The 18,491-nt window shown below is 39.1% G+C and overlaps 1 protein-coding gene across 3 annotated transcripts in view; it reads right to left on the bottom strand.

Moving 5' to 3' along the window:
• Nucleotides 1-18,491, bottom strand: part of EEFSEC (eukaryotic elongation factor, selenocysteine-tRNA specific) — a 128,766-nt gene that overhangs the window by 71,977 nt on the left and 38,298 nt on the right. For all 3 annotated transcript variants that reach the window (XM_056336808.1, XM_056336806.1, XM_056336807.1), the window contains exons 3-4: nt 17,690-17,786; nt 14,626-14,790 (exon numbers count right to left, since the gene is read on the bottom strand). In XM_056336808.1, the coding sequence (XP_056192783.1) occupies nt 14,626-14,790; nt 17,690-17,786 (262 nt within the window). The remainder of the gene's footprint in view (nt 1-14,625; nt 14,791-17,689; nt 17,787-18,491) is intronic.

The following is an 18,491-nucleotide window of genomic DNA, read 5'->3' as shown; positions in this document are numbered from 1 at the left end:
ACACTTAAGTCCTCTACATTTTTGTAAGTGTGGTTCAAAAGGTATAGCTAAATACCCCAAGTGTGTGGTCTAGTAACATTGTCAGTTAAAATTATCTTGAAGCAGCAACACACCAGTGCTGAGGAGAAGGCACCTGAGGGAGCCTGGGATGCACAAGGGATAAACAAATATTACTTGGAAGACTGGCTGGAATCAGATTTAAGCAACAGGTATACATCTGGATGTTCCTGTCACAGAATCACCCAGCAAAGTCCAAATCTGAGAAGTGAGATTCTGAGAAGACTAATAAAATAAATGGAAGATCTAGAACACAACCCTTGTGAAAGCTTGTTGGAGACATTTGCTCAACACCTGCCTGCACAGATTTCAGCTTCTCCCATTTTCACTGAGACGTCTGCTTCACAGAAACTAAAGCTTGTTGTATTTATGAACAAAAACACAGTAAAAAGATTACTCTGAAGTTTCAAAAGCCCCAATATTTACCTGTTCCAGCTCTGATTTATTTTTCATTGTTGCAGAATTCTGATCAGAGTGCTACAAACTCAAACTAGATAGTATTTCCACACAAAAACTTGTACAAGAAAAATGCATCCAATATGCTCTTTAAATACAGCAGGGGAAAGTCTTGGACTCAAAAATTAAAAAAAACCGCAACAGTTACAGTACTTCATGGCCATTTTTTACAGTTAAACAACTAAATCCATCATTAAATAAAAGCAGCCTGATTTACAGGAACAGTGAGCTCTCACGGCTCCAAGTTATTTGAGTGGTAACTGGAATAATCAGCATCTCTGACAATCTATCTGTTTGCCTTTATGACTATCTTTTTGTACCTGTATTAGAAAAATTGAACACCACATACACACACAGAAAAAACCCAACACACTCAACTTCCAAGACTTCCTGTGACATCTCTGTGCACTCCGAAAAATACTTTCCTCTTATTATCAGTGTAGGAGATAAGGTCAGTGCCTCGAATCAGATCCCACTTGTTAAAATTGCTACGTATGGGGAAGACTTTTTTAACATCCCATTCATAGCTCCTATATCCACCTACCAAAGTCTTAATATTTGACTTACAAACACAGGTAAAAAACAATAGATGGAATCAATTGCTTTTTGCAAGGAAATTTAAGCACACAATGAAGTATTTACTATGTTAAAGTTAAAATTAAACAGAATCTGAACCAGACCCTAAAACTCACTATCACAACGGTGTGAAAAAAGCTCATCTTCATGGCTTTGTAGGAAAAAAAAAAAAAAAGAAACCGACAACTCTTCTTTGAATGAAAATACGAAATCCCTCTTACATACTACACACACACACTACAGATACTGCAGTTTCCAAAAAGCTTCTTTTAAAGCTATTTGATGTTTATAATGTCTCCTTCAGAGCTGAGGCTGAAGCTAAGGAATTAATTACAACAGCCATTACTTTCAAAAACCGAAAACAAAACACATGCATACAAATTCTGAACAAAGATTCCCAAGAAATTTTAACAGTATATGAAACGTTAGGAAGATACAAGACTCATTTCTACATGGTCATGCTCAGATAAATATAGGTATAGGTCCAATAGTTTCAAACTATACTTATGTAAGAGTTCACATTGGAGAAAATTATCACCACACAATTTAATATTTAGAGATACGTTAAGGAAAACTCCAAAATATAATCACATTTAAACACAAATCTAACTTCTGCAAATACGATTCTCCATATACAGAAAAACAGCAAGAAAACCAGCATGCATACTGTAAAGCACTGTGTATAACTACAAAATTTTTTATCCTATCTATGTATTCTCTCTGTCAAAGTCCATCTAAAAAGCCCTGGCTGGTGTCAGCATTGCTAGATGACACTGAACAAATGAAAGGCAGGATTTAAAACTTCATTTCTGAGCTGATCAGAAGGGACCTTGTCCATCAGGGATAACATAACAAAAAGCAATAATACATTGTTTGATTTGTGGAATTACACTCCCTGTGCCAGAAAACTTTAACATTATGGATTCAAAATAACTAACTCGGCCCACTACACATTGTGGATACCTAATGGCATGTTTTTACAACTGTTTGTAATGTACATGTCAGATGGCCTAAGTCTTTCTTGTGAGTCACACCATAACCACAAAACTATGCCTAGATGTTAAATGGGAAGAGGGAAACAGAAAAGTTGACGTAAAATTTTTTTGTCCATCTCTCTTCCCATTTATTAATCTTCAAATCATCTTGCCAATATTAACTTCATGCAACCTTCACAGACAAGGGTTAGAATCACCCTTACTAAAAAAATAAAAAAGCAAACCAGAAATTTACCACACATTTGCTTTTTCTAATCAAAATTAGAACAGGAAGCATATGTTAAAAAAACCACAAAAAAAAGCACCTACACCCCAATTTTTTATAAAGCAAACAGAATGCCTACCTTTGCGGTCTCATTTGCATGTATTTAGTAGAAAATTAGTGTAATTTTTAAAAAAACACTGCTTGGGTTCCTGCCAAAATCACCCCTTTACAAAAAAGAAAAAAAAAAAAAAAAAGAAAGAAAGAAAATATCCTCAATGCTTCTGGTAAACCACCAAATCAGTTCAGCATAGACATGTTTGAAAAAGGCAGAGGCTACTGAAGCCACAATTGTCTTCCCTAAACATGTTCTTGTTACTCTTACCACCTCTATTAGCTCTATTCCTAATAGTAAACAAAGTTTGCAAAGATTCCCCCCCCCCCCCCAGCCCCGATTTAAAAATATTTAAGAGTCTCTCTAAAGGAAAGCCTCTAAAAAGCCACTGACAGAGCCTGTGATCTCAGGAAAGACAACCACTTATGTGCTGTCTGCACATATCACACATCTGGAAACTGGATTTGAAAATGGAAGTTCAACCACCTGAACAGATAGAACAGGTGGGTAGTGAAAGTGAAGACGAAAACAATGGAAGGACACAAGCAAAAGGAAAGACTCGAAGCAATTCTGAATCTTTTGTACTACAAAAAAAAAAGTGTGTGATTACAAATGTATCTTAGAACCTGTGACTAATCTGCTAGCATGTGCTGCCAGAAGGAAAAGCAGACACACAACAGTTTGTACAGCCTGGAGGTTTCCACCATTTTCCCACTAGTTAGGGGACCGCATGCCTGAGAAATATTAACACATCGGAATAAATTATGTTGAACTTCAATCTTATGTAGCATCTCAGGCTCATGGGAGGGCTCAGAACAAGTTAGGACCCCACTCTGTATCACCACACTGTAGAACTTCCTCCACCTCCACCCATAAGAGATTAAAGTCCTACCCTGGGGCAAAGATACTTAATAACCTCCTCTAAAGCCCAGGCAATCAAGTAGCCTTTGACATGACTGGAATGAAGCATTAATTTGAGGGTCCTTGCCACATTAATACATTTTGTACAAACAACTGTTTCTCCCCTGTCTTGGTTTAACCCCAGCCAGCAACTAAGTACCACACAGGCACTCGCTTGCTCCCGCCCCACCACCCCCCGTGGGATGGGGAGGAGACTTGGCAGGGGGAAGGTAAAACTCGTGGGTTGAAACAAGAACATTTTAATAATCAGAATAAAATAAAATCATAATGAAAAGAGAGAGAGGAATAAAACCTAAAGGGGGGGGGGCAGAAACAAACCATGAAAACCAAGTGATGCACAACACAACTGCTCACCACTTGCTGACCCAGCCAGTTCCTGAGCAGCAATTGGTGGCCCTCAGCCAACTCCCCCCAGTTTATATAGTGAAGATGATGTTCTATAGTATGAAATATCCCTTTGGCTAGTTCAGGTCAGCTGTCCTGGCTACACTCCCTCCCAGCTTCTCATGCACCTCTTTGTTGGCGAGAGTATGGGAAACTGAAAAGTCCTTGACTTAGTAAGCACTACTTAGCAACAACTAAAACCAGCAGTATGTTATCAACATTATTCTTATATTAAATCCAAAACAGCACTGTACCAGCTACTAGGAAGATTAACTCTATCCCAGACAAAACCAGGACATCCCCAAACAAGAGCATCACGTGAACTGCAGAAAAGGAACATGTGAAATAGAAACGTGTCATACAGAACATTCTTATCCAATCACCACCTGATTTCAATTCCCTCCTAAAACTCAACACAAAATAGTCCAGAGTGGGACTCTGTGTTTTGTTTTATTTTTGCAAAGATTTGTATGTTTCTTTGCATTCAGACTAAACTAACTGGTGTTGCTTTGCATTGACTCAAGGGCAAACTGGGCATTTATTTCAGTCTTAATGGGCATTTATTTCAATCCTTTACCAAACATACATACTTGCAAGTTTCCCCTTACAATCCTCTCTCCTGTGGTTTTGTTTTGAGTGTTTGTGGTATACCTGCATATTCCTCATTCCCTGAAGACTTCCAATTACTGTCAACTAATCTCCACAAGGAGGATCAGTGTCTTCAACTAGGCAAAGAAAATACCACATGAATAATACCCATATTTCAAAACTGAACTGATTTATAATAGCACACGTTTTTTTCTCTAAGCCACCACTGAACTTGTTGCAGTCTTATGTACTAGGTACGGCACATCAGACAAAAAGCTTTTCCAGGGATGGTTAGCATAAAAATTTATTGGAACGCGTTATATAATAAATACAATATTAAGAAAAAGCAACTACAACATAGTAACTGAAATTAAAACTGAAGTGGTTTAGACTAATACTGAGAAAGAGCAGAAAAACTTCAAGAGGTTCTGAAACCTCACAAAAACCTGAAACGACAGACTTCTGAATCTTTTTCAGTACCTCTCTTCTCTGTTGAAGGAGAAAAAAAAAAAAGAAGTCTGTACATTTAACAGGGTCATTGCTTCCAATGAGTTAATCTGTTCTCATGGATGATCTCTGCCACCTAAACTGAACAAGGAGCGCGGCCATCTACACCATTCTTTTGCAGAATCTATTACACACCCTATACACAGAATATATCTTAAAAATAGGTTGCCTAGCCAGAAGACAGGTCAACTACTAAATCTAACTTGCACAAAGGCCTGAATTTAAGTCTACAATTTAAGTACTTAAAGATGTATTAGCTACAGCGACTGTTTAAAAGGCTACTTCACCTTTCCTTGTGATTTCCGAAGTGTGAAACGTTTATTCTCAATTATTTATTCATTAGAGGAGAAAGAAAGAGAAGCCAACTGCATTTTACAGCATACGCTTTCAAGCTAATCTTTAGAACCATGAAGAGCCTGGGAGTTTGTAGTTTTCATTTCAGACAGTTGCAAATGAAAATCTGTACCTAGGCATTCGTATCATGTTCATCACAGTGCTATCTGGGCAGCTTACATAATTATATTATTCCAGCTGATATTGTAAATATTGGCTCTCTCTAGTATTACTTTTTCTTTCATTTCAAACTGCATCAGCTATTATAATACAAAGTTATGGGAATACTCTAGTGATGTATCTTACATACAGTTTCCACAACACGTTATTGTCACAGGCATACAACAGCAGATTTGTGCAGCTCATCACCTCAATGTTTTAAGAGCAAAGTCAATTCTCGTAATTTTCATAGTGGTAAAAAAATAAAATTTAGAGTTTTATAAATGGGGCCATCTCAGGAACAAACACTACAAGACATGAAATCCAGAGGACTTGCTATGGTGTCTTAGTAATACTTCAAGAAAGTACTGTGGTAACAGACTAATTATGGATTCCTGGGCATTATGTACTAGTCCATTTTCTTCTGTCTTTTGGTCAAGTTTAGAAGTTTATCTTTAACAGTCTTGGTTACATAACATTTTCAATATTCACATGCTTTTTTTGCCAGTGCCCAGATCTGAGCAGAACTTTGTAATATGCAAACCATGGCTTAGTTAACGTAGCACTTTCTGAATTGTTCTGCTTCTTAAAAGCCTGATCAAAAGAGGAATTTTACTGTATATGGATGACCAAGGAAGAACAAAATGTGACATTCCCTTCCTTCACCCCGGTTACTGAAATTTTGCCAAAGCCTCCAGCACTTGAACTTCAATATTTAAAACATGATAGTTGCTCACTACCCTAACTAAGACTACTCGTACTAGAGTTACATTCACAGCAGGAATGCAATGCAAAAGCTATGTTTACCATATAGGAGGCTACCTTTCCAATTACTATTCAAGCATTCCACTAAGATTCCTGCTCAAACGGTATGTGTACGTGCATGTGGGTCTGTTTTCAATTGAATTGAGAACAATTTTACCTGATAAATTAAAAGAAATAAAAATAAAGTTAATGGTCTGGCAGCAGCAATGCTTAAGCAAACAAGTTATGCAAACACAAACCAGCCATCCTTTGCTTTAAAAAGTTACCATAAAATTTAAACAAAAAGGCATCTGGATGAAAGTTTGTGATTACTATAGCAATGTCCATTAACTTACGTTTCAAACTACTCTTGAACCTTAGGGTACACAAACCCAAAAACACAACACTTAATCACTGCAGCAACTGCTTGACAGGAAATATGTTACCCTACTAAGCCCCAGGACAACATCCATGTTTTTGTTCAGTTGCATCCCAGTCATGGCTCAAGTCGTCTTCAGATTTTTCTCCTCTTGTACACAGCTTACAGGGCTATTGCTTAGAGCACCCACTTTAGATGGCTCCTGTGCTCCTCTTCAAACTATAAATGCAAGACACGTAGCCTTAGGAAAACAATAGCTGGCATATTCTGTGGAGGAGGTATCAGAACTGACTTACTCATCTTCAGAAACTGCCCTTGAGAGGATAACACCACTCAATGTTTATCAGGTCTTGCTCTTTCTCCCATCAGACCCACTCTAGCTTCAGCCTATGGTAACAACTTTAAAAATGCCACCTCAAGGTTTCTCATCTGACCTTGACTGATGGTGGTTTCAAGCAGCAGAGGTTTCAAGCCAAGATGTACTCGAGGGGAAGGGAAGTACACACAAGCACATTGTTACTCAAGATTGCAACAGCTGAGAGAAAGGAGGGAGAAAAGTTTTTGCAGCCTGTGACATAAGTGGAAAAGATGAGTCACTTTGAAGAGCAAATGTTGAGACTAGAAAAGAAGCTAAAGATGGAAATAGGCAGGAAAAAGTAGAATAAGCAGATGAGGGAAGTTAAAGCAATAGAGAAATCTGAATATCAGGTATCATCTTAATAGCTATTAGATGTTTGATTTCCTTTTCAACTTTGCTTTGGAGTTGCAAACCTACATATTTATCCTTAACTACATTGCCCTACTGAAGCCAAATGGCTCACAAATGTAACATACAAGAACACATTCCATGTGTCCAGCTGTAGCACTTTTGTACTGGGACACCAAGCTTTTCCATCAGATCCAGCAACCCAGTACGTTGGTAATTCCAAAAGACCTACAGAATACTGAGCACCACAGACTACACGTGGAAGTCACATCGTCCAGCAGTCTACACTACTCACGAGAGCACACCAACGTGGCATGCTAATGGTGACTATGCCTACATATACGTAGAAGAGTGCACACAGTCACTAATGAAACTATTACACTTCAGCTCCAAAACCAACCTCAGAACAATTCTACCTGTATAAGTTTCTTGTTAGTCCACTGGTTCCCTGTTCTTCACCTCAGCTTCCTTCCCACCTTGTATTTCTGTAACAACTTTCTTCAGCTTTTCTAACAGTTCTCATGAGACAAATTATTTTTTACTGAAATCTGGACAGAAAAAACATAGTTTGATTTATCTAAGAAAAACCAGTCATTGTATCAAACAAAACTGTGATTTTTACCTCACACAGTATTCATCTACTCAGAGTCAAGACAATCCTGTATTTCTTTCTCATCTTGTATCCCCATTGAACAACACACCAGTTCTTAGGCAATAACAACTCTGCACTCGTTAACTATTAAGGCATAATTACCTGCATGTCAATAGCACAAATACACACTTTGAATTATCTCGTGCATTAACTACAACCAGTCAACACTGCAGATAACCCTGAACAAGCAATCAGTACCACGCAAATCCTGCAGAAGTTAAAGTCTACCTTGGCGAACAGCACAGTTTCCAGCAGTGCTGCACTTCTATGTGGAGCCTGGATGCCCAAAGTCATTTAAAGATAGTTTAAGTGGATGGAGGCCATGTAGAAGTTACACACAAATCTCTTCCTTTTCAGATCCACTGAAGGAAGAAACTTGGATATTTTGGACAAATTTTCTCATCCATTAGAAGGCAATCTGTATCCCAACTGTTTCTAGCTGGAAGGGACCACAGGGTACATCTAGACCTCCAAAAAAAGCTGCAGATTAATTTTAGTATTTGAAGAGTTAACTGGCCAGCACTGACTAGGCCACTTTTCTGCCTACAGAGATCACATTAGACACACAAGTTCCAAAAATACAGTGTATGGTTTAGATTAGCACTGCTCAGGTTGGCTGCTCTCCCCTGGCTTCCTTCCCTTCTGCTCTGACCTAGTATAAAAAATTTAAAATCCCTATGATATATAACGAGCTCCCTTTCTATTCCGTATTATCCCTGGTCCTCAAGAAAACAAACCTTAACACACAAAGTACTTTATCTTGCTCCCTCTTATTACTGTATCTACATGATACTTAATAAAAAAACTGCAAGTGATAAGAACTAAACCACTGTACTTCAGTAACAGGTAGTGAAAGAATTGCAACATACAAATCTCCTCCTGACCATTTTTATTCCTGAACCTTTTAAAAGTCTAAAGTTAACTAGAAATATATTTTTTAAAATACAAAATTAAAATAGATTCTGTTCTTTGGGGTCTTGGGTTCTGTGATGGGGGTTTTGGGGTTTTTTTTGTTTGTTTGCTGGTGTTTTTTTGAAGACACAGTGTTGGTTTGTTGTTTTTTTTTTAAATGTGTACTAAAACAAAAATAAAAAGCAAATCAAAAAAACACACAGTAAAGTTACAAACCCATACATTGAAAATGAGGGAAATTATCTTTAGAAAGAGCTCAGCATCTGCTACTCTTATTCTCTCAAGAGATCAAGCCCAAAAAGATTTGAGAAGTTTTTACTGCCAGATCTAAATTTCATTCCACAGGCACTGGATCAGGTCTTTAATCCTTTACTTAACCACAAAGAACTGTGCTGAGGAGTTTAATTCTTCCAAAACAACTGATAATATCCCAAATGTTGAAAGCGGAGTACTTTCCAGTATAAGCCAAATCCTGCATGTTTTGCTTTTAAGTAAATGCCACAGCAGATGCAAAACCAGTAGGATTCACACTTGTTTTCTAGGAAAGGAGAAAATCTCCAAAAAACACAACTGTGCTTTAGAAGTGGCAGACAATTACAGAAACACTTTAATACTTGTACTGAATTAAACCGCGTGTATAAAATTAAGTGTATATGTTTGATTTATTGATTGAGGATTTAAGATTCTTGTACTTTATCACCCACATATTTTAATATGCGTTATGAACTGCCTTTTCACGATTTTAATCAGTAACATTTAATTGATTCTTCCCCTAACCCAGTTTTCTGAACCGCCCTTCTTCAAAGCATTTCAATGAAACGAAGATGTTCAAGGCCAACCAGACTTCATCCCCAGCAGAGGAACCATAGCATTTTATATCTACTGTTACATGCCTCATTGTTGGATAAGCCACAAAGACATACATACTGTTATATAGCTGTTTATATCTACACTGGGCAAGAAAAATTCAAGGAGCATTGGAAAAAACACATGGAATAAACAGTATTCAGACATACTCTCACAAAATTTTGCAAGGGTTCTATCTATTTGCAGTGCAAAAACAATCAAGATATCCTGAAATTTGGAAGGGGTATATTATGAGGTCCAAATAACTCAAAACGATAGTGGTGAAAATTAAAGATTTCACCATGGAAGTCCACATATAAGTGTCTTTGTGATCCAATTCAGTGGGGTTTGATCCAACTTTTTCCGAGATTTAAATGTTCTCTGGCAAGACTTAGCCGTGCAACTGTGCAAGTAGTCCTTAAATACACTGAAATAAGTTCTTAATACATTTACATACTAAAGCTCACTGCTCAGAGGTCTTGGGACATCAGATAGGCTGAAGTACTCGTGGGCAAAAGCAGATATATCTGTTATGATTTGAACAGTTACAGTGGTTTGAAGGAAAAAGTCTTGCAACTCCTATTTGGGTTATTCTATCAGACATTGGAGACCTTTTTTGTTGGATGAGCCATAAAAACTACAGAATGTTTGTCAAAAAACAGACCAAGGTTATCTAGCCAACAAAGCAGCTTAAGAAAACCAATAATCTATCTCTTTTCCTAAGGTGGAAGTATATGAAGCCATGAAGCTCCTTGGTGTCACACTTACAAAATGATGCTTCTTAAAAGTTCATGAAGTCAACATAATTTGACAGCAAACAGGCCCTTGCCAAGCCAGAAACCACTGCTGGTTTAAACTGACAGTCTCATTTACTACGAGAACTGAATAGATAAACAGAAGCAAGTTTCTTATATTTTTCATATTTGATGTCTCTGGTGTCCTCTTGAAAGTATATCAGAGTACTGGAACACCTGGATGACTACTCTCCCACTGCAAGAGAAGCGTTTCATAAATACGCCTGCAACTTGAGATTGAAATGCTCAACACTAATAGTGGCAATTGTCTGCTGCAAACCTGAGGGATGGTGAAGGTTGGAGCTGGTATGACTGTTCCTCTTCTTTAATGATTACAGCTCAACCACACCTAGCAGACAAAGAAATCTGACAGTGTCTAAAGAAGCATCTCCCCAGGTCAGTCCAATGGTCGGGTGTGCACACGATTTATTACACAAGAAATAACTTTGTACTATATTACACCAGATCCACTATTCAGCTTCCCCACACAGCAAAAATTCCCACATGATCCCTACATAAAAATATCAACATAACCATTTAACAATAACACAGCTACTCAGCATTTAAGGTGCTCATGAACTTCTGACAAAAAGCAGTACAAACTGGCAGCATACTGTACTTTTATACAGGCTCCAGTAAAGCTACTACCCACCACCAGCCATTCAGCTTGCATCAACTTGCTCTAACATCTGTCAGTAACCACACCAAACAGAACAAATAGGAACTTGACTATAAAGCAAGAAGAAAAGTTTCTACTTTTTACAAGTTCTGAAAAAAACCCACCCAACAGTGGTCCTTGTACCTGGCTGCCACATAGACACTTTGTGGCTGCTGTACACTTGCAGCACTTGATCACAGTTAAGGCAAAGCTGAGTCGATACTTTAATGATGACCAGATTTATATCCTTTAACCATGCACATCTATCTCTGCCTCCTTACTCAATTCAGACTTGACCTCTTCTATGATCTTTCACAACTCTTAAGACAGAAAGAGTAATTTTTATTAACCAACCTGGAACATTTTCTGTGCCCTAAAGTATCTTTAAAGGAATATCGGTGTGTTACCATCTGCTTTACCCAATCTTCCAGTATTTCTAATGTGCTTGCAGCTGTGCAATCCAAAGTTAGAATCACTAACACTGGCCAGAAGGAAGACACCATACAACAATCTACATTACTCTTCACATAAGGATTTTTTTTTGTTGTTTTAAGACAACCAATGGTAAGAACAAAAGTCCTGGTTCTTGCCTGGGTTTTTTGCCCTCTAAGTAGCTGCTGTTCTTAAGCTACTAAGGCTTTTTTTTCTTCACCTGGATAAGGCAGGCAAAGATACTTTCCCATACTGAAAAAAAATCATTCCTTTTTTAATTAAAGTATGCTATACAAAGACATAGCAGCACAGAATTTGACACTCATGCTCACTTAAACTAAATTCACTACACAAAATATACTTAGACAAATATTTTGAAGTGATTACCACCAATCCTATCAGTAGAATAAAATTCATTTTATTTTTAAAAAATCCTTACTATTCAAACCCCAGGAACTTCCACAAAGCAGAAATAAAAATGTCACGAGTTGTTACAGTTTATAAACTGGAAGACTGTAGACATTGAAAGACCACTGAAATAATCTTAAAGGACATTCAGAATTCTGCCAACACTATGTTTTTGCTGCAGAAATCCTAGGTTCATGCTCTTCAAGGTGGATTTCAAGTGCTAGTGAGCAAATATTACTAACTCAATTGGATAGTGAACTGTTTGCTGTGTCAAAGCTTTTTTGCCAAACATACACATATAATTTTTCTTTTTGCTATATGCATAATCAACCCCAGATGGCAATTTACATAGGCAACTGCATAAAGGAATCCAAGCACTGCTGGTGCTCTCAGCCTCAATCAGAGCAAGCATGGGCGTTTGAGAATGTCACTGTTTATTTTTAATTGCTGTGTCCCTCCTTCGTGCAGGTTCAAGCGGTCAAAGATGTCGAAGTCCATTAGTAGAACTGGAAGGTGATGCCACTTCATTTGGTGAGAGGGTTCTTCAAATTTAAAAAGCAGCTGGTTTGTAATGTCCCTAAATGCCCAGTGGGCACCAGCTGTCAATCTCAGTTACCACAGGGTCAGGGCAAAAAAAGGTCAGATAGAGTCATAAACCACAACGTGTTGTGAAATGTGCTTCCTCCATTACCTTGTAGGCCTGAGAAAGGTTTGACCTTCTATAGGTATCCTAACCCAACTCTGCATGATGCTAGCAGGGGTAAGTACAACACACAACTCAAATTTACAAAAGTTGCTTCCTTTTACTGTGCCTTGGTTTCCACAGCTGCACAATACAAACAAGAATATTCACAAGCTGCAGTGGCAAAAAGCAAAATGCAAAACTCTGCCCACCACTATTACCACTCAGAGAACGGACGCATCTTTTACTTCACACAAGACAGCAGAAGGATTAAATCATCAACAGCAATTGAAAATATCTAAAACTGTGAGGGATGCTGTTAATGCCATAGAGACCAAGGAAACTGGCTTCTCTTTGTCAATCACCTGTTTATCTACTAATTTGCCTTTCACTTCACTGCTCCCCCAGTCACTTGGGAATAAAGCATCTTTTAAAATCCCACTCACAACCTTTCCTATTGTCCTTTTAAACCATTTGCAATATGCAACTTATTCACTGTACTTTTGTCATTTTCCCCTTTATACTTATACAGATTCTCAAAGAGCAGACTAATTCCTAAACATATTTCTCCACAACGTTCTTGGACTATACATGAAGAGCTGAACAGTCATTTCCAGATATAATCTAGTTACACATTCTTTCTTTGCAAGAAATAATTACTCTGATCTGTCTCACCCCCATCTCTCAGTGCACAAAGCTACAGGAAGTTTAGCCGGTGCTATGCCAAACAGAAAGTAGCTAACTAGCTATGTCAGGGCCCCACTGGGCAGGAGCCATCACTCGGCACTCACTAGCCTTGTACTCCTAACTACTTGCCCCTCCTTGGACTCCTTGTGTAGGCAGGCCCAGGACAGCACGCAGAACCTAACAGAAATGGGAAGGAACACTGGCAAGGGGAAAGCAGGAGAGGCTGAAACCAGAGCTACAATCCCAGCAAAGCATATTCCCTGCAGGAACTACAAGTGTGACTCCCAGAACGGGCTGCATGCTGCAAATGAGAATATAGGCAGTGAGGAACTCCACTGGGAAAGCAGACACGATGCGGTACATGTGCAGATCCCTTTTATTCAAAGGACAGTATAATATAAACTAGATAGCCACAGGTATCGCAGAAGAGGCTGACCAAAAGTTAGTTGACAGCTATCAGCAAAATAATTCAGGTGAAACCAGAATACCTCACTTAATCCTTCACTTGCCCACAAAGTACAGGCAAAAGTGAGAAAGCAGAACGTTCACTCAGAAGAATAAGGTCCTTATAGTAATACAATTTGACGATAACACTGACAGCACCAAAAGGGTCCCATCCAGGTTCCTTCAGCCAAAAGTTGCCTACTTTCAGAATGTAACCAGCTGTGTCCATTTTAAGTGGCAGCTGCAGAACGTTCCACAAGTCTTGACTCTTTTTGGACAATTAATAAAGAGGGAGAGTCAGAGCAGTTCAAATCAGCATTTGTGATATAGGCTTTGCCTGTTCCAAGCATAAAGTCACGTTGTTTTCTTTTAAAGGATGAACATATTTTAAAGAAATAAAATAGCAACAACCGTTAAGCAGCTCATAGGCCACTAAAAGGCCTCTTGACTTCCTACAGGCTCTCCAAAAAGCCCAGCAGCAGCAAGCCACCTACTGCATCCCAGCAGTTCTCCCAGAACATGCTGGCATCAATTAAAGCCCTAGCAATCAAAGAGAATGTGCATCAAGCATTTCAATGTGTTCTCCTTGTTATTTCCTTCAGTTCCAGACATCTCAGGAAGCCTACCTCCTCAGATTCTTTTGCAAGCCTTCTCACTGCAGCATGTCCCAAATTAATGTCATGTCACTCAAACCTTGCTCAGTCCTTGGGCACATCTTGGATACATGCCCACCTTGCTTTTCTGAATTTGAAAGTCTAACATGCTAATTCAGGTCAGTCTTCTCTCTTCTTCAACTAAAACTGAACAGGTAACTTTACTGGCTGCCTTATTTAAAAATCTCTGTCTCTTGCTATTATAAGGTGGCTTATAGTAGAACACACAAAAAAAGAAAATAATTGAATAATTTCCAATTGGAAGAGAACACTCCCTTCTTTGTTGAGTGTCTTTCTATCAGGAAAACTGGGGGGAGTGAAAATGAGAGACTCACCTTCAGGGCAGGAATCTCCACATTGTCACCAAGGCTAACAGAGCCAGAAAGAACAGTCCCTGTCATCACTGTGCCTTGACCCTTGATAGAGAAACAGTGGTCAACTGCCATAAGGAAGTTTCCTGAGGGGTCTCTTGATGGCAGGTAAGCCTGGGACTTCAGGACCTGGGGAGGGGGAGGAGAAAAAAAATAAATAAACGACAGGTAAAAGCTGCATCATGCCTGGGTGAAAAGTCATGACAGCCATACAGCAAAAGGCAGGCAAGCGGATGATTGATTGAACAAGCTTGCAGTTTTACTGATTTCAGGCATCTCCCAATGAGCTCAGAACGTACCAATGTCAAATTAACTGTGTGCACCATAGGAGACGCACACTTAGCAGGAACAGTTCGATTTTCTGCCTTAGAAAGATTTGGCGCTGCACATTTAGCTTGGTTAGCAAAACTGCATTGGCGATAAAGTTGCTGCCAAACTCAATATAAACACTGCAGCAAAGCAAAGAGAAAAAAATATCCTGCAAGCCCCCCCCCCTTCCTTTTCTTTTCCCTCTCTCAAAAGCACAATTTTACAGTGCGTTTTGCTACTTCAGCTTTTTTGGATTTTGTGAAAATGAACTTGTACACAGATATTAGTGTCCCATAAAGCCCATCCTTGCCTCCCTCCCTGAAAAACTACTATACTATGTTAAGTTTTCAAAGTCAACTTCCCCTTCAGATTTCTGTTAACACTTCTTGGAAGATCAAACCACTAAGAAAAATAGCTACATGAGTACCATTTTCTAGGGAAATTATCCAAGTTTAGGATTTCTGTTTTGCTGACAAATATGATGTTTCTTAAAATGTATTATCATCATAGACAGAAGACCTTATTTATAAAAATGCAGTCAGGTACCCAACAGTATTTCAGAGGAAGCAGTTCACCCATCTCAAATCACTTTTGATCTCTGCATCTGTTATAACATCAGCATATAAACTTGGCACTGCCTTTAATGCCTGCTTTAAGGTCAGAAACGGCAGATTAAGCCCAAGTTGTAATGGCAGAACAACAGAGAGTGTCACTTATCAAGGACAGAAAGGATAATACCTTGAAGCCCAATGGCAGGACTCAACATTTGCCAGCTCTTCTAATATTAGGTCTTAGTTGACAGAAACAGCTGCAACATGGGTATTTTCTTCAAAGGTTTTTAACGCAGGGGAACATCCCTGTGCATCTACCCAGAACCAGATGAAGACAGAACTAAGGACCTGCCCACCTCCACTTCTCTAGACATTGCTGTGGGCAGCCTCACTCTTGCTAAGTCTATTCTAAGGCCATACCCACATCACACCAGCATGTCCATCGCAGGCCACACATACCTGGGAGGCAGTGTGACATTCAGCACAGAGCAGCTACGTAGAACATCCTGCCTCTGTACAAGCCAGGCTGCACTGGGCCAGACATCCCTAGATTTTTGACAACCAGTGCTGCACCCTAACTTCAGCAATCTACAAATATTTTAAACCTGGCAGCATCCAAAGCATCCAAATCAGACCTTGAGAAGTCTGCAAAGAATGATGCCTTTCTTTTATGGCTACTTTCTGCTGTCTGCAAATAACAGTGGCACTCCTCCAGGGCAAAGATGCTACTTTTCCCTAAAGCTTATTCACAGAAAGGGTGACAAGTCTACTACAAGCTATAAATTGCTCTCAAACAGCTATTTTAAGTCTCCGGCCCTTCCCAGTACGAGATTCATGCCATATAACTTACTGTATAACTTATGAAAACCTGAGAATTTATCCCCGCCTCCAAAAAAACCCCAAACTCACACACCCAAATACACTGCTGGAACTAAGGATACCTGTGAAGCATCAGTTTGCTTAAAAGTTTTCTCTTGTACATATGGGTCTGATATGTTAGTTATACAATCATGTATAGGGTTTTTCCAGGCCCTACCTCATTCAAGACACAGGGTAAATCCAGGCCATTCTTTTCTCTTTTGCAGATGTGCAAGGCATGCAGTAAGCAAGGCAGAGTATCACAGAGAAAGATGGTTTCATCAGGAAGGCAGGTGGTGCTCCTCTAGAGAATGAATTCTACGCTTGCTTATGCCAGAACTCCCATGTATCACTATTCTCTTAAAAATGAAACTTTTCACAGGTAATCATCAGCTACATGCCTCAGACTGTCCAAACAGAAACCCCAAATCTTAACAGAAGTGCCAAGCGCTCACAATTGCTATCAAAATTAGCACGTACTATGATCTGAACACAAGCATGTCCCAAAAGAGTTCCTAGTTTCCTTAAATTTGGCAACCAAAATTAGTAAACTCAGTGGACTTAGCCCCTTTGTGCCTCAGCTTCCCAATCTGAATATAGATTAAAGTCACCTCTACACTTCCTGTAGGTCTTTTGGAAGTAAATTAACTGTTTGCCAAGTGTTCAAGACCACAGTGATGTGTGCCAAAGAAAAGTCCAGGAGGAAATTAATTACTTTGAATGCACAGCGGCACTTGAATGGAGTCATGAGGCCACCCAGAGAACAACGAGAACCAAAACAAACTACAGACTACCTGCTCACTATTTGAGCGCTGTCCATCCTGTGCAAGGAATGACGTAAGGGTTGTTCAGAATAAAGAATCATGCACTTAAACACTGGAGGATAACAAACACACAAAGGAAGGAGACAATTCCCAACATGTAACTTTTCAGTGCCTGACTACATACCTTTACTGTTTTCTTAACTGTGGTACAACTATAAAACAACACCTACCAAGGATTTGGCAGAATTTTAACGCTATTTAATTCATTATGCTTTGTAATTCTTTACAAATTTAAAACCAATTTCACCACATGTGATAGCTGTTTCTTAAGACAGCTGTTCAAAGGCACTGAAGCCTAATAGCTGAAAAAGGAGATCCACTTTGGGGACATGCAACCTCAAGTCCTCCACTCACTGGAAGGGAATCCCTAAAGAAAACTGACATAATGCAGGAGTTCCTCAGCTCTAGATACTAATACAGTGTACTCCAAAAGACTTAAAGAATAACATAAAATGTGATGGAACTTTTATGTTCTTCAGCAGGTACCTCAATTAATTCAGAAACACCTAGCGGGTTCTCAGACTCTGGGGCTTCTGGTCCACCGGGCTTTGCTGCAACAGCAACAACAGGACACCCACAGAACCTGAAAGAGAGAAAGATGCCCACCATTAGACCACAGATCTCCATGTGTCAATGTAAAGTAGTTCCAGGCCCATCTGACAATGAAAGCAAGGAAAAAAAAGCCTCCCTCAAATTCAGATTTATCCGCTCTTTCACCCATGGTGAAAACCTGACAATTTTTTCTTGAATTATCAGCATCTGTGCTGCAGGACTTCACTACGAAATCTCCAGTCCTGTTTAATATTACTTCTGATTCAAGTCTGTGGCAGACAAAAGCAAGATCTTCGGTTTATTTCAGAAGCAAGGGCCTGTTACCTAGTTCTACTGCAGTGGCTTTGCATTCAAGTCATTTTACTTGGAGACTAGCACCATTTTCAGCTTTCATTAAAGCAATTATAATCCTAGCTGTAGAGTCATAACCTTCAAAACAGGAGCCAAACGCAAGATGACACATGATATCTACCTGAGTCTACAGGCAGACAGCAAGATCTGCAGACAGCAGAAAGATCTAAATCTACTGAATCAAAGTTCATGAAACTCACAAATCTCAAACATGCAAAGGTTCAGAGAAGAGAAGTACTTCCACAGCTAACCTCAGTTTAGTGTTGTCTGACAACAAATTTTACTCAAGTCCTTTGTATCCAGCAGCTTGTTTTACAAATTCATTCAGCAGATTCCACCTTTGCTCCCTAAAATGCAACCTAGTGTTTGAATCCTCCGACAGCTT

The sequence above is a fragment of the Falco biarmicus genome, chromosome 4 (genome assembly GCF_023638135.1).
Source record: "Falco biarmicus isolate bFalBia1 chromosome 4, bFalBia1.pri, whole genome shotgun sequence".
NCBI classification, from domain to species: Eukaryota; Metazoa; Chordata; class Aves; order Falconiformes; family Falconidae; genus Falco; species Falco biarmicus.
This window is presented reverse-complemented; position numbering and strand designations above follow the sequence as displayed.